Genomic DNA, 17052 nt, shown 5'->3' on the forward strand with positions numbered 1-17052 from the left:
AAATCTGTTGGTTTAAATGAAGAGCATTGAGCTGCCATATAGCACAGTGAGATTATACAACCTTTATTTTCCTCTCTGGGCAGGTTTTCTGGCCAGCATCTACAATCAAAGTTGAAGAATGCAAAATGGCTGGCAAAGATCCCACAGTGAGTGCTTATAAAAACACATACACACAACCTTAAATATTTGGTCTTTGAATCCATGTACTTTGAGTGCAGCCAAGAGTGAGACAAAGGGTGTTGGTGTTTTAAATCCTCAGCTGGACAGATGATAAAAATGTAAATGTGGAGAGAGTGAAACTCTTACACCATCTGTAACTTTGAAATTCCTGACTGGGTGAACATTTCCCATCTTGCTTTCATTATTTCATGCAAACACTCTTCATGATGGGTTTCAGTAATAAGCACTGGATCCAACCTGCAGAATTCCCAGCAGGCTGCAGAAATAATGATAATGCAAGTTTCTGGAGCAGCTCCCAGAGGCCCTGTGGCTTTTTCAAAGAAAGTTCCTGTGCAAAGGCTATACGTTGGCCAGAACATTCCAAAGAAGTAAATCGCCAGTGATGCATGGTACCTCTGTTAATTAAAAATAACCTCAAAAACAACAATCAAGGCAGATAAAAGTGTCAATAAATATTCAATGTGTGACACTTGTTCAAATTATATTCCTTTAGGTTGCATTCATTTTAAAGAATCAAGGAAGAAATCTATATTACTTTCTGTAAATGACTGGTTCATATTGACACATTAAATTATTTTTGAAATTAGAAAAAGAAATACATGGAGTAAATCTTTATTGTCCAAAAATCATATGATTATAATGAAGTATATATGTCATTTCATCTTATAATGTATTTCAAGCCTGAAATCACTAGAAATGATGTGATTGAAACAAGCACCAAAATCATCCACTTTTAAACAAATACTTTGGTCAAGAAATTCCTTCACTCATTCATTCTTTCAATTAATTATTCAGTAATTCAATCACTCATGTAATTCAATTATCAGTAAATGCTGATTGAGTACTTCTTATGTATCTGGTGTAGGGCTAGCTGCTACAGACTACTCTGTACAAAAATAGACACAGTTCTGGCTCTAATCAACTTGATTATCTTGTTGGAAAAGTCGACCTTAATCAAATGAGCATGGAAGTGCATACTAATTAAGGACTGAGCTGGAATTATGGAAGCTGGGTAGAAAAGCTGGTAAATGTACTCACCTATACACACATTCAGATCTGAAGTCTTAATAATGGCCTCTGTTTCATGACACAAACGTCAAGGGAGCTTACTCTACAGCAGAGGCAAGAGATGTTACCGTCCCAAGCATGTTACCAGGGAGCTGGATGGGAAGTGGAGGACTAAAACGGGCACTCCAGTGTGGATGCAGGCATCCTAAGAGTGGCTTACCCAGCTGCACCACAATGCTTTCCACTATACATATATTTTACATTATTGTTGAAACTTTCTGCTTTTAGGTATATATTAAGCATCTACTAAGCAAAACCTGAAATAATAACAATTTTTAAAACTCCAAACTTTGTAGCAATTGAAATAAAAAATAAAAGAAACATCCTGTAAGCCTTCTGAATTTTTAGTTGTGTCAAATTTTAATTGAGGTTATGATAACACTTAATTTTGAGAGGAAGATTGAACATAAATTAAAATTTTATCCCAGGTAATAATATATCATAATTCTATAATAAACTAAAATTATGGTGAGAATATCTAATTTTCTGCCTCAGCTAAATAGAGTCTAACCTACTTCCCATTTCTTTCTGCCTTATGAACTCATATCCCTACATTCTCCATTTATTTCTAAAAGTTAATATTTTATTAATGTTTTAAATGAATTGGGTTTAAACAATAGCACATACTGTCAAAAATACTCAATGAGATACAGTTTCATAAATGTATTAAGTAAATAGTGCAAGAGATCGTTGAAACATTAAGCAGGATTGTAACTGTTTAGAAAAATGGATTGCACGTACACAATGTCAACCCTGATTTATTAGTTGCAGAATATCATTTTTTTCTAATTCTATGACCATGAAATCTCAAACTACTAGAAAATATAGTTTTTTTAGGAATAACTTCATCAAAATACCTTGATTTGTTTCACAGATCAAAGAAGTATAGACCATAGGGAAAAAAAAGAAGTAATTTTTGTTATTGCGTAGTATGAACTATGAAGAATTAGTATTTTTAAAAACCTGTTTACCTTTGCTCTGTGACATATTTACATATATATTATTATATGCAAAATAGATAAAGCAAATTACATATATATTTACATATATATTTTAAAAGATTTACTGATTGGAAAGGCAGAGTGACAGGGAGAGCCAGAGAGAGAGAGAGAAAGAGAGAGAGAAAGAGAGAGAGAGAGAGAGATCTTCTATTGCTAGTTCATTCCCCATATGCCCACAACAGCCATGGTGAAGCTAGGCCAAAGACAGAATGTAGAGGCCTCGTCTTCCATGTGGGTGGCAGGAGTCCATGTACCTGGACCATCATCCTTTCCCTTGTAGGCATATTAGAAGGAAGCTGTATCAGAAGCTCAGAGCATCTGGGACTAGAACCAGGTAATTCTTTATGTGTGGGTGTCCCAAGCAGCAGTTTAACTCATTGCACTTCAATGGCCATCACAAATATTTTTGTATGGCTAAATAAATACAAGTTTAATGCAGAAGTACTTGAAGTCTTAGACTAAGTACCTAGGAAATAACAGAAAATCTCTTCTTAGCTCTTTTCCCTTGGAGACTGAGCCTGTCTTGTGTCCCGGTTGCCTTACCCGTGAAGTGTGCTCATTCACAGGTGCTTCCTTAGTGCATGGTTCAGAGGATTAACACATTACTATCTGTAGTAGAGCTTGGAACAGTCCATAGCAGTGGAGGCTTATTGCTGTTAAAGCCAGTGTGCTACTGAGACATAATCTTAACAATTTAGTGTCTATTATTCTAGGATCTTGCTAAAAAGCCCTCCATATATACATAAAATACAATGCTCTTACCCTTTGCATCATGTGAGCAGCTTTGTTTTTGTTAGCATTGTGCCAGGAAAGAGTTTTGAAGGAGATTTCACCATGAAGAGAAAGCATCCAAAGTGTTTCCACTGAAATCTCTGAATCTCCCTTCCTTCCCCAAACCTTTCCTGGATTTCTGCCATGGTCAGGATCTGTGCTAAGCTCTGTGCAGGACAAACTCCCAGACTGCTTACAGTTTTCACAGGATTTCTATGAGCAATATAAGTCAAAAATGCAAATGAAAAAAAAATGTCATAGGGGACAATTCTGGATGCTTGTTAGGTTCTAGGTACTACTTTATTTACTTTATCAATCCCAGGTAAAAATATATTGCACACAACAATTTTCATCATTGCTATTTTACAGACAAAAATGGTTGGAGTACAGAAAGGCTAAGTGGCTGTCTGTGATTCTAACAGCTAGTAAAAGAAGAAACCAGGATTTGAACCTGGTTATCCTGCTCTGAGCTCTACATACTTAAACCTACCCTCTACACTCCACAGTACTCTCTGCTGCCTGTCTGAAGACATCGATATGATGACAAACCAACTCTAATTGCTTCTGTCGTTTCATCACACAGAAGTCTTCTAACCCCTTTGGGAATGTTTCCCCATGAATCCACATTTGCAGGCTGTTGTGTATTGTGCATGCTCTGTTTTCTATTGAAATGTTCTTTTCTTACACTTTTTTTTTCTTTTCAACTTTTATTTAATAAATGTAAATTTCCAAAGCACAACTTTTGAATTATAGCAGCTTTACCCCCCATGACCTCCCTCCTTCCCACAACCATCCCCTCTCCCACTCCCTTTCCCATCCCATTCTTCATCTTGATTCATTTTCAATTATCTTTATATACAGGAGATTAACTTAGTATATACTAGGTAAAGATTTCTACAGACTGCACCCATACAGACAAACAAAGTATAGAGCACTGTTTGAGTAGTAGTTTCACCATTAATTCTCATAGTACAACATACTAAGGGCAGAGGTCCTATATGGGGGGCAGGTGCACAGTGACTCCCACTGTTGATTTAACAATTGACACTCTTATTTATGACATCAGTAATCACCCAAGGCTCTTGTCATGAGCTGCCAAGGCCATGGAAGCCTCCTGAGTTCACCAACTCTGATCTTATTTGGACAAGGCCATATTCAAAGTGGAAGTTCTCTCCTCCCTTCAGAGAAAGGTACTGCCTTCTTTAATGGCCCGTTCTTTCCAGCGGGATCTCACTCACAGAAATCTTTCATTTAGGTCATTTTTTTTTCCACAATGTCTTGGCTTTCCATGCCTGAAATACTCTCATGGGCTTTTTAGCCAGATCCGAATGCCTTAAGGACTGATTCTGAGGCCAGAGTGCTGTTCAGGGCTTTTGCCATTGTATGTCTGCTGTCTTACACTTTTGAATGCCAACATTTCTAGCTTATTCTGCAAGGTTCAGCTCAAATGACCCACACTCAAACCTTTATGCCCTGGTTGGCATTACTTGTTGTCTTCTCTTTCCTTCTACAGTACAATAAAAATGTTATAACCCTGTGGAGCCTCTACCACTGTGTGCTACATTATGCTTGCCTTTCTCTGGAAGCAGGAATTGAGTCCATTCTATCCAGTGTTGCTAGTACTCTGTACAGTGCCCTGCATAGAGTGAGTTGAGTAAATATTTGCTGGATGGAAATGACAGGATTATAATGGTGTAGGTCAGAAATAATGTGGACAGAAACAGACTCAGCACAAGGGGAATGGGAAGGACCAAGGTATTGAGTTCTAATAATTAACTGAACCAGATTAATTTTTCCCATTTGTGTTCTTGCATGTGGGTAGGGGTGGAGGAGGGGAGCACTGAGGATCAGACAGTGTGGAAATCTATTCATTTCTAATCAAATTCTCCCACAAAGATTGCATGGCCATGTTCAAATCCCAGTTCAGTTACTTATTAAATCTACAGCTTCTGCTCCCCACCCACATTTTAATCACTAAAACAGGACACTAGTTTTAATCACTCAAACAGGACACTAGTAAACTTGAGCATTTCTGTGAGAATTAAAGAAACCCACATCAAAGGATTGATGAACTCTGTAAATGTTAGTAACTGTTGTAAGACTACACAAAGTTATGTAGATATATAATAACTTCTATAATAAAAAGTATAGATTCCTCACCAAATGACAAATTATAAAGTTGCTAAATGTACAGGATTCAATGTTAGACATAAACGTGTTGGAAAATCTGCTTTAAATTTTTACCTATGAGGCCTTGAATATAAGCTTTATTTTACTTAAAGGGGGGCTGAGTTGTGAAAAATTGAATAATGCGTGTGAAGTACCTAAGTAGCATATAGTAAGAACTCAATAAATGTCCACTCTAAGGAGAAACTCAGACCTCCTGGGAATATATAACTTGATTATTTAAATATCCAGTACTTAATGCACCCAATAAATATTATCCATAATAAGTAGATAAATAGAAATAGATACATGAAACCAGTCTAAAGTGTATTGGGAATGAAGATGAGATATTATTGATTGCTTTCTTTTTACAAATGCCGGTAATTCATGACAGTAAACTGTCTACAAACCCAAGATGAGACTGACATAACCTGTTATTAATAGGATTGGATTGAGTCTGAGTCTTATGAAAAAAACATTTGATACAGACTTAACTGTGGGAAAAAAAAAAAAAACAGGCACAGGCCTTAGAGCTCACAGATTCCCTTAACACAGACACACTACATACATACTTCTCCCATGCTCTTCTCCAGAGAACATGTAATCATCTACAGCTTTGGAATCAATTCTCAAGTACCTATATAAACAGGTGTCAAGGAACAACAACACAGTGTATTAACACAAATCCTTAATATTTTAACAGAAAACTGAAATGTATAGTCTGGTCAGTAAGGATTAATTTCTTTGACAGCAGAGTTAATGATTTATTATTTGATAATAAAAATCTACAGTAGAAACATCTGTATAAATTACTTTGTATGAAATGAAGCTATTATTTCCTGACAAGTAATAATGAATATAGATGGATAAACAGTTGAAAAATACTGAAATAATATGGACTTTCATTTAAAGTTAACTTCTAGCCAAGTTTGTTTAGTTTTGCTTTTCCAATACTATAAATAATAGATGTGCATTATAAAAAATGGGGGACATGCTACCTGGTCACATCTGTTGTTTGACCACCCAGGGAAAAATTACTGTTGATTTTTAATATATTTCTTTATAGTCTTTTATAAAAATATGTTTTGTCTCTAATTTATGAAATTATTTTAAAAAAATATTCCTTGAGAGAAAAACGACTCTGTGAAGAGAACAAATCTTGGGCTGGATTCATTTATAATCAACAAAAGATTGCAAACCCAGCAAAGGCAGAACATTCAATGATTCATTCGGTCACAGAGATGTTATGTATTCCTGCCAGGTCACGGTCAGTTTAGAATTACACTAATCGTTTTGTATTTCCTTGAGCAAATAAATGACAGCCTTGCCTTACACAGTGTGTAAAACATTGAAATACACTATGACAGGTCATTTTATTTGCTATCGGAGGTAGACTACCTTCCTCCTGGAATAAATCAATAAATGACCGTATTGTTCTTCTAGTACTCCCCTAATATCTCCTAACAATAACAATATAACAATAAGAAAGGTCAGAAAGAAAAGTATATAGCAAAGTATCATTAAATAATCCTTACTTTACATTGTCATGTATACATTTGATAAATGTGTTTAATTAGAAAAATGTAGGCAGAAATAGCAGAACTGGAGCACAATTGGCCACTTTGTCCAACTGAACTCTGTAAAGACTGATTTTTGTATGTTTCAGTCAGCGAGGATGCCTGAAAGGTGAGACTAGAACCTGGCATATGACAGGTGCTTAGTAAATGTCTGTTGAGTGGCAGTTTTTCTTCAGTGGCACCAAATCTGAATATTTGATTTAGTGCCTCTGTAAGTTAGGTTCTTGTTTTCATGTTACCTTTGTGAGACACACACATAGTTTCTCAAAGGTATAGAACCATCCAGACCTTATGCCACATCATTCTTACCTTTCATACAAAATCTCATATTAATATAGATCAGCAGAAATTACAATAAAAGACATGGAGTTACTGACTACCTCTTTGCCAATTCTTTCAGCACGGCTGTGGGAACTTTGTCCGTGTCATTCAGACTTTCAATCGCACCCATTTGTACGTCTGTGGGAGCGGTGCCTTCAGCCCAGTCTGTACTTACTTGAACAGAGGGAGGAGGTCGGAGGTAAGTATAACAACCTCACACTCTTAGTTTTGGTGCGAGTATCAAAGATAGATTTTTAAAATTTTATTTGAGAGAAAACCTTGTAAATATCATCAAAATTCACAAAATATTTGCATGTCTCTTAAAAGTAAGATTTTGATCCTGTATGTCAGGTTCCTTATTATAATCTTTTATCTTCCACTAATAATTTGCTCCAAATGATAGAAAATTATAGTATAAACTTACCTTCTAAAATCTGCTTCAAGAAATTTCATATTCATTTTTCAAATTTGGTAAGCCTTTGTGAGACATGTAGCTATAAAATATGTACAAAGCAGGATGCCATATATCTTTGCTGAAAACAGCTTTATATAATTGATAAATTATATACTTTATATAACTAATAAATCATCCTTTCACGTAGACTAACATCACCCTACATGAGGCTATTTTAGCCTCACTTGTACATGAGTTAAAATGATAAGGGATATTGTGATACAATGTTTGCTAAAGACTAAACAAATACATAGCTAATGCAAAGTCAAATATAAGATTGGTTGAATTTCAACTGTGGTATTTAACATTGTGTTTATTATCCCCATCCACCATTGTTGAGTAAGGAACCATGCATTAGCCCAAATTTTTTTCTCATTCTTTTGGTCAAATGTGTTGTTTTACTTGATATGATTATTTTTAAAACTGAATCGTTTCAAGCTATCACTGTTTGGTTTCATTATGCAATTTAAATATAGAAAGTCCAGTTCTTAAAGACCTAATTCAATTTCAGAGATTAGAATTGTGAAAAAGATGGAATATTGCTACTCATAAGCCTTAGAAAGTTTATTTTCCTTTAACAAAAATTAATATACTTTGGTACTAATATAATTGAACACTGATTCCTTCTCTATTCCTTCATTATTAAATTTCTATCATTGCAGACATGTAAATTATATATATATACCTTCTGATGAATAAAAAGCCATTTAAAAATAACCAAGCAATTATGATTTGACCCCATAAGCTATGATATATTAAAATGCTTGAAGGAAAAAGCAAAGTTATGCTTCTTGGAAGAATACAGATGGCCACATTGAGCTTGTCATTAGAACCACATGCCTGTGATCAATTGATTAAATAAACTACTGCCTCAGACGTCTGCAATCTGTCAGACACTCCCCTGAAGTCTGTGCAGTCACCGTACATGCCAACAATAGCATAGCAGTTTTCAGAACACAGATTTCCAATAAAATCATTTTCCCATGTACAAATTGCCCACCATGCACTTGAAACCTTAATTGGAAAGTCTGTCCAAAAAAATAATCTCCTTTGGAAAACCAGCATGGAATAAATTTTAATCACCTAGCTAAATATGAACTATGTTGGTCTCACTTCAAAAGAGATTTTTCAAAGGGGGAAGCATTTTCATTAATTAATTTCATCTCTTACATAATATGTGACCATCTTAAGAGCCAATTTAGATATGAAAAGGGTTATGATTTTTAAGCTTCATGTATTTCCCTTGATAGTCAACTCCAATTCAAGAGTTTTACCATGACATCATCCTTATGTGTATAATATGTGAGCCATAATGTAATACAGAACTGAATATTTTATCCAACATCTAATGTGTTCATAGGGTCAAAGACCCACTTTAGTAAAATGGCTGCATAATGAAGAAAGTTTGATATTGAGCAAATTGCTCTTCTTCATCATCTCTAATATTGTTTTTGGTAATGATAAGAGATAGTATTTCCACTAAATCGCTGTGTTAACATTAAGGTATGACATATGTCAAATATTGAAAAAACAATCTGGAAGTGAAACAGGTTAGGTTGGTGTAGTCATTAATTATCCCATTGAATTTCTGAAACCTTACCTGCCATCTTGCCTTTGCCTATACTCATAGACATTCATTGGTTCTAAGAGAATATTTTCTGAGCCTACTTCACTGTTGAAGCATCACACACTTTCATTAAACACTGTTTCTCTTCCATCGTGTCGTAAGATTGATTCAGAGGTCCCCTAGGGCATTTTAATAGTGTTCATCTGAAAGATCTAGAATCCTTTCTACATCAAGACCTAATTGTGATCCTTCTGTAGCCATCTTGCCTCCCTATCTTTTGTTCCTAGAAAACAATAAAGCATCCCTGGGAGGACTTTAGCCTAGTGGTTGAGGGCCAGTAAACAGACTCTTGTCTGAACTACTCAGATTCGAATCCAGCTCCAGCTCCTTACTTCAGCTTCCTGCCAATGCAGACTCTAAAAGGAAGCAATGATTGCTCAAGTATTTGGATCCCTTCCACTGTCCTGGCTTGAACCCACCAGCTACCATGGCATTTTCAGACTGAGCCAGCAGATGGGAACTCTGTTTGTCTCCCTCCCTTTCAAGTAATTCAGTATTTTTTTTAAATGATAAGGTGACACAACTAAATCATGACCTCAAACTAATGAAAAAAGTCAAGAAAAAAAGAGAGGATTGATAAATTTTGCTGCAGTTTTTGGAATATTATAATATCTGTTCGCTGGTTGATTTCATAAGCTTTCTCTGTAACATCTTTTTCAACTGGTGAATACCACGTAAGCCCCTGCCACTGCCATTCATCAAGTAGGCATCTTTACCTTTGTCTGGCCAACAATACCACAGGTGACTAAGAGTATCACAGGCATCCACATTATCCCTTGCCCATTTGTTCATTCGTTCTTTTCTGTTCTCTTTCTTTCTTTCTTTTAGACAAATTAGTCAATGAACTCATCTATTTCAGCATCTTTCTAAGCTTCCCTACTGTTTCAGTATGGGCCATTTTTCTCATCAATAAAGCTCTTGGACCAACGACTTTCCTCACTCTGTTTTTTAACTTCATGTCTTTTCCCCCAGCTTTTGGCTTTTAATTTTCCTAGTTTATAAACAGAATTGTTTCATTTCTTTAAAAATCACTGTCTTGGTTTTATGACTCTTTTTCAACTCTTTCTCTTTTTACTTCATTATGAAGCTACCCTTACTAGTAGCTCCGTGTTTCCAGCTTTTGTGCTACTGTTCTCCATGTCTTTATTAAATCTTCCTAATCTTTCACTCCTACATATAACTAAGAGTGTCAATGTAATGGTCAAATTTCCTTACTAAACAACTTGAATACTTTAATCAGTATCCTTTGTCTTAGGTCCATCTCTACCATTAAACTCTATTGATCATGCCCTCTGTTTTTCAATACCACTATTGACATCTTTGACCACTGAACATTTTGTTGTTTTCTTTTCTAATTTCCCACAACTATTGGCAGTTTGTTAATTTCAGCTTCCTCACTTATATAATTGTCCTAAAGTGAGATGATAAGTTCATGTTGGGGATCAAGATTATGAGCCTGCATTTGGTCTACTGAGTCTGAGACACCATTGTAGAATCCATTTCGAATCAAGTATGTAGTTGAATATAAGCCTGGTATTATGATTTACTGTTTAATAAGAGTAACAGAAGCCCCCTAAAAGCATGAGTTTAATTGCGCAGAGAGAAAATAGTGAGACTTTGACAAAGATTTGAGGATCTCCTAACTGTATGGACCAGATGGAATAAAAGAGACTTGCAAATAAGACAAAAAGAGTCACGGAAGTAAATAGGGATGAAAATAAATAAGAAGTGCTGTTTCTTGGAATAAAATCAGTCCTTTTAGAAATATGGAAGTGGTTACCAATTTCTGAATGTCATTGAGAATCCAAGTAAGATGAAGTCTAAAAAATAAACACTGAATTGTGAACTTTGATTTTCATTAAAGGTCTAATCAAAAAGTGTTTCAGTAGAACAATTGAGGTTGAATGCCCAGTTAAAGTGCATTGGCAATAGAATAAAGAGTTATAAATTAGTGATGAGTATTTATATAATACTTTGAGAAATATGGTTCCCAAGGGTAGTGGTGTGTGGAAGCAGAGGGGTAATTTAATGGTGTAAATGATCCTGTGAATAAGATGAAAGTGTAAGTCAAAAGAAAAGAGAAGGCAAAGAGATAACAAAAGAAGAGTGTATGGTACTGAAGGAGTCTGGACAGGATGAGACCCAAACTATTGGTTGAATAATTGGTCTCAAAGTAACAGAAACATTTCTTCTTATGTATGACTATATGTATTATTGTATGTATTTCCCTATATATGTTATTTATATATTTGATGGGGAGAAGTTGAATATGTGTCACCAGAGGGCTTTGTTTTTCTATAATGTAACTGGCAATAAAATGAGGTGAGAGAATGTTAGGAGATAAGACAAAATGAGATTTGACTGTAGTGGCAAAGGCTTAAAATTGTTTAAAATATTTAGACACTTATTTAACCACTTATTGCAACACACACACACACAAAGAGAGAGCAATATCTTATCTGTCTGACCACTCCTCAAATGCCCACATTGGCAGGGCAGGGCCATGCTGAAGCTGGAAGCCATGTATCCAATGCAGGCCACCCACTCAGATGGCAGGAACCCTAATACCTCAGCATCACTTGCTACCTTACAGGGGAAACATTCATAGGAAGCTGGAATCAGCAACACAACCAGGATTCAAACCTAGGCACTCTGATATGGAATGTAGGCATTCCAAGTGGTGTCTCAATTGCCTAGCCAAAGACCCATGCCATGGCTTGAAATAGTTGACAGCAGAACTAGTTGACAAAACATACTTGAGATGGTTTTGAGAAGCATAGAGGGTCTATTTTCAGTTGGTGAGCACAACTTTATAGTATCTTGAATTGACCTTTTAGGGTTACTTACTGAAAAAAAATGCTTAGTATTTTGGAGGCCAGCTTAGAGAACATAGGTAGATATGTTCTTCCAGAGTGTGGATGCAGTAAAAAATTCATGGATTCAAGGCTCATTTTTGAGATACCTATAAAGACTTAAGCAATAAATATGCCACTTGTGGCAACATTGAAATAAATATTTTGTGAAAGTATTTGCAGAATTGAAAACATGAGTTAAGGGTTAATATTTTGGCAAAAATTACTGAAATTAAAACATGTGATCTCAAATTGTTAATAAAGTCAAGCAGAGAAGAGGCTGATGAGCTGTAGAAGAGTATAGAAGGGTTCTTAGGAGAGGAGTGTAAAGAATTATTTCAGGATACTTGAATGAGTGACTGTTAAGGTGGATCACAGCTATGCTGGAGGTCAGTCACTGGGAATATGAGGGTTCCGTGCTCTGGAGAAAGTCAGAGAACAGATGATACATAACCATCTCATCAGTACATGCAGAGTCACATATAGTCAAATTCCTAACTGGCTTTTAAATCACTACTGGGCTTACTGATTTTTTTATTGTTTTTCCTCATGTTTTTAATTATTTAGTTAGTATAGTCATCTCACAAATAAAGACATTTTGGAAAGCACCCATGGGTAGGCATTAGGAGATAGAATTTGAATTGTGTTTTTGCCACCCTTTTGCTACATGGTCCTGGCCAAGCCATGGTTTCCTTGTCCATACAGTGAATTCGCTGAGGAGGATCGTGCTGTAGAACTTTCTCTGGCTAGAGGACTGTCATTATTTTTAAGCCTATAATTCCCTAGTGTCTCAGAAATGGCCTGCAGTACCTCAAACTCAGTACTTGTATAACAAACGTTGAGCTAGTTTCAGTTTCTTCAAGCAGTCAAAACTTCAGAATCACCTTTGTTTCCTTCATCTTCCTGAACTGCAACCAATTTCTAATCAAATGACAGGCTCTGTTGATTTTCACGACAAAATCTCTCACATATCTATCGTTCTCACCATGACCACAGAGATGCTGGCAGGCCAAGTTATTATTACCTGACTCCTGGACTATGGCAATAGAAAACTCACCTGTTCTCCAGGACTCAGTGTGTCTTTTGAAAAATTCCATTCCCAATACACCAAATCTCAAGATAAGATGGAACTTCCTTAGACTTTTGATTCCTTTATTTTACACTGAAAAATATTAATGTGTCCACATCCCTTTCCAGATAATTCTAAAAACTTCCCTTGACAATTTAGACCTTCTTTTATTTAATGCAACCTGAAGAAGTCTTTACTTCCTTTGAATTTTGAAGCATGTTTTAGTAATTTTCTATAAGAAATGTACCAGGGGATTCCAATACAATCCCATCAAGGTGGCATGTACCAATGCCATCTCACTAGTCCAAGTGATCAATTTCAGTTCACAATTGATCACACTGATAGGTCTAAGAGTCAAAGGGATCACACAAACAAGACTAGTGTCTTCTAATACTATCTGAAAGAATCAAAAAGGGAGAGAATGATCCAACATGGGAAGGGGGAAACACAGCAGACTCATAGAATGGCAGATGTCCTAAATAACACTCTGGCCTCAGAATCATCCCTTAAGGCATTTGGATCTGGCTCAAGAGCCCATGTGAGTATTTTAGGCATGGAAAGCCAAGACACTCTGGCACAAAAATAAAAAAAAAAAAAGACCTAAATGAAAGATCTCTGCAAGTGAGATCCCAGTGGAAAGAACAGGGTCATCAAAGAAGGAGGTACCTTTCTCTGAAAGGAGGAGAGAACTTCCACTTTGACTATGATCCTGTCAGAATAAAATCGAAGTCAGCGAACCCTAAAGGCTTTCATAGCCTTGGCAACTCATGACTAGAGCCTAGGGAGATTACTGATGCCATGAACAGGAGTGTCAATTGTTAAGTCAACAACAGGAGTCACTGTGTACTTACATCTCATGTGGGATCAGTCCTTAATGTGTTGTCTAATGTGAAGTGATGCTATAACTAGTACTGAAACAGTATTTTTACACTTTGTGTTTCTGTGTGGGTGCAAACTGATGAAATCTTTACTAAATATATACTACATTGATCTTCTGCATATAAAGATAATTGAAAATGAATCTTGATGTGAATGGAATGGGAGAGGGAGTGGGAGATGGGAGGGGTGCAAGTGGGAGGGAAGTTATGGGGGGGGAAGCCATTGTAATCCATAAACTGTACTTTGGAAATTTATATTTACTAAATAAAGTTAAGTTAAAATAAAAAGATAAATACTTACACCCGGAGTATAGCCCCTCTTACTGAGAATATGCTGATCACCATATTTCACATTAAACTCAGTTTCCTTAATCTTTGGCCTTCTTTCTCCCCCTTTTTTTGTTTAAAGTCTCATAAAGACCAAGCATCACCTATCATACTCTATACTCAACTTACTCTATTTATTTTCTCCCTTCCTCATTAGATTATAAATTATTTGAGGATAAAAATGTTTGTGTATTTTCTTTACTGTCAAGTCATAATTTGACATATTATAGATGCTCAATAAATTTTTGTTAAATGAATGAGTAAATAACACATTTTAATCCAAATTTTGGATTGTTTTGTTGCATCTGTGTAATGCATTATATAACAGAATTAAGCAGTTACAAAAATTTTTATAAACTGTCTTGATTATTCTGTAAATATAGTCCTTACAAACATTGTTCTTCTGTGAACACTTTTATTCTTTTGGCCAATGTTCAACACTAGTTCAGATTTATAATTATCCTTTATTTTGAGTGATTTTTGTTGATGTTGATTTGGAGAGAACTCATTCTTGTGTCACTTGTATGGCGATTATAATAGGATGAGAGCTGGGACTAGTGAGGTTAGCTTATAATTTGCAGATGATTCTTTTTATGGGACACATGTCTTAATATAGCAAATTGGGAATTTGTAAGCAGCCAAATGCATACTATTTTTGAGGATGCTTTATTTCACTAAAGAGTGGTTGTTTGTGTGTGTCATCGTTAACCATATTTTTAATTGTGTCTACAATAAAGGACCAAGTTTTCATGATTGACTCCAAGTGTGAATCTGGAAAAGGTCGCTGCTCTTTCAACCCCAATGTGAACACAGTCTCTGTTATGATAAGTAAGTAGCACATAAAAGGAGGAGGGAATGGAAAATAGCAAAGAAAATGAATGCAATGTGATGTGGCCATTTGGGGGATTGCATGGCTGGTACTACATGGATACAATAATTGGAAGAATTTGAGGAGCTAAGAAATAGGGAACTTAATTTCTCATTTTCAAGAATTCCTGATTAAGTTATATGCAGATATATTTTCATCTAACATGTCCATTCTGCCATTCCTGGAGCATATCAACTATTTACAAAAATGTATGTATTATTAAATATATAAATAAAGTGATTTTCAGTGCTATAAGTAGTTGTTTGTCTTCTAAGTACATTCACTGTTCTTCATGTTTTGGTAATTTATACATTTCAAAGTGCATGTGTTTGCTAAGTGCTTTCTCTGTGGAGTGTCTACAAATTACTATCTACAAGGAGGCAATAATAAAGCTCCTTTTGCGTTTTTCACACTTTCCATAAAATACTAGTTAAGCAACAGGTCTAACTGCTTGCTAATACATTTGGTAAAAAAATTATTTTTGAACCTCTATCATTAGTTGTGTTCCTATGCCTCACTTGGAAGATGCTCTCTTTTGGTTAATTAAGGTACTTTTGAAAAAATTCTGAGTTACTGTGGTTTCCTCTGGAGACAAACCTTGGATTTCATCATGTCAAATGTGTACTAGATGCTTTTTCCATTCTCTATGTGTGGCCAATAGTTAAATTTCATCCTTAGGAAACAGAACAGAGGAGAAATAATTACTGTGTTTAGAATACTTGCTCAGTTCATTTAAATAGGCAACTCATCTTTCTCATGTCTGGAAAGTAAGTTAAGACAGGTTCACCTAGTACTAAGTAAATATGAGTTTGGAGGTGATCCAGTCATTACTTCAAAAGAATGCCATTAGGGTAACAAAGTAGAGAAAGCCTGGGAAACGCAAGCCATCCAATTTTGTCTGATTTTTTGAATATTATTATTTTTGAATATTTTTTACTATTATTGAATAGAAGCAGTGTTTTGGAAAGTCATTACATTTATATAGTTTTCATTTATTGCAGTTAAATGCTATAGAAATAAATTTCAAATATCTCTTAACTTAGCCATGCTGGAGTTTTATCTTACTGGATATTGTCTGAAATAAAAAGGGTTAGAACAAGTCATAAAACGTTTTCTAACTAAACTGTCATAATTTGTTTAATATGCGTGGCCTTAGAGAATTAGATTTGTTTACAAAATGGGAATTAGAAATTGACTTTCTTGATTTTTCAAAGATTGGAGACTTGAATTCCTTTGCTCATATTCCTACACTATGTTTTGTTATTTGGATTAACATTTACAATTTGTATGTCAAACAAAGTCCTAAAGCAATTTGCTCAATTTAAAAGCTGCAAAAAATTAGAGTCTATGATTATATTTATTATAAGCTTGTGTTTGTTATTTTACTATCTTTACCATCTATTATTTTGCTATCTTCAAAAATTTCTCTGATCAACTCACTTTGTCATATCATAGTGCTTGATCACTTCCATTGGAATATATTAAATAACACAGATTGGTTAAAATATTTATAACTATTTAATGCCAAGAACATTAAGAATTAAAAGAATTTTAAATTTCATAATGTACTTGTGCTGTCCAATGTGCAATTCTGCATTCTTTTCTAAAATTAGCTATTATTGTAAGACATCAAAGTCATATGTCATCTTTTAAAGAACCCATCATAAACCTCATGAAGCTTTTCTGGTCATGGGAAGTAAAATTGGAAAAGGCAGTATGTTTGAATTAAAGTTAAAAGGAACAAGTTTGTCTTTCCATAAAACCCTGACAAAAATATCCATCTTCTCAAATAAAATTCTTCTTCCAAGTGACATTAATTATTTTCCACTGATGAAAAATAAAGCAGAACTTATTTCACTTAAACTCAGTAGTTAAGGCATAAAAGACACCCAT

At 35.1% G+C, this 17052-nt stretch overlaps 1 protein-coding gene across 1 annotated transcript in view; it reads left to right on the forward strand.

Moving 5' to 3' along the window:
* The window catches only part of SEMA3C (semaphorin 3C), a 188495-nt gene that overhangs the window by 97493 nt on the left and 73950 nt on the right, over window positions 1–17052 (forward strand). Inside the window, exons 4-6 of the mRNA XM_062210107.1 lie at window positions 84–146; window positions 7164–7283; window positions 15029–15119. Of these exons, the coding sequence (XP_062066091.1) occupies window positions 84–146; window positions 7164–7283; window positions 15029–15119 (274 nt within the window). The remainder of the gene's footprint in view (window positions 1–83; window positions 147–7163; window positions 7284–15028; window positions 15120–17052) is intronic.

The sequence above is a fragment of the Lepus europaeus genome, chromosome 1 (genome assembly GCF_033115175.1).
Source record: "Lepus europaeus isolate LE1 chromosome 1, mLepTim1.pri, whole genome shotgun sequence".
Classification (NCBI taxonomy): domain Eukaryota; kingdom Metazoa; phylum Chordata; class Mammalia; order Lagomorpha; family Leporidae; genus Lepus; species Lepus europaeus.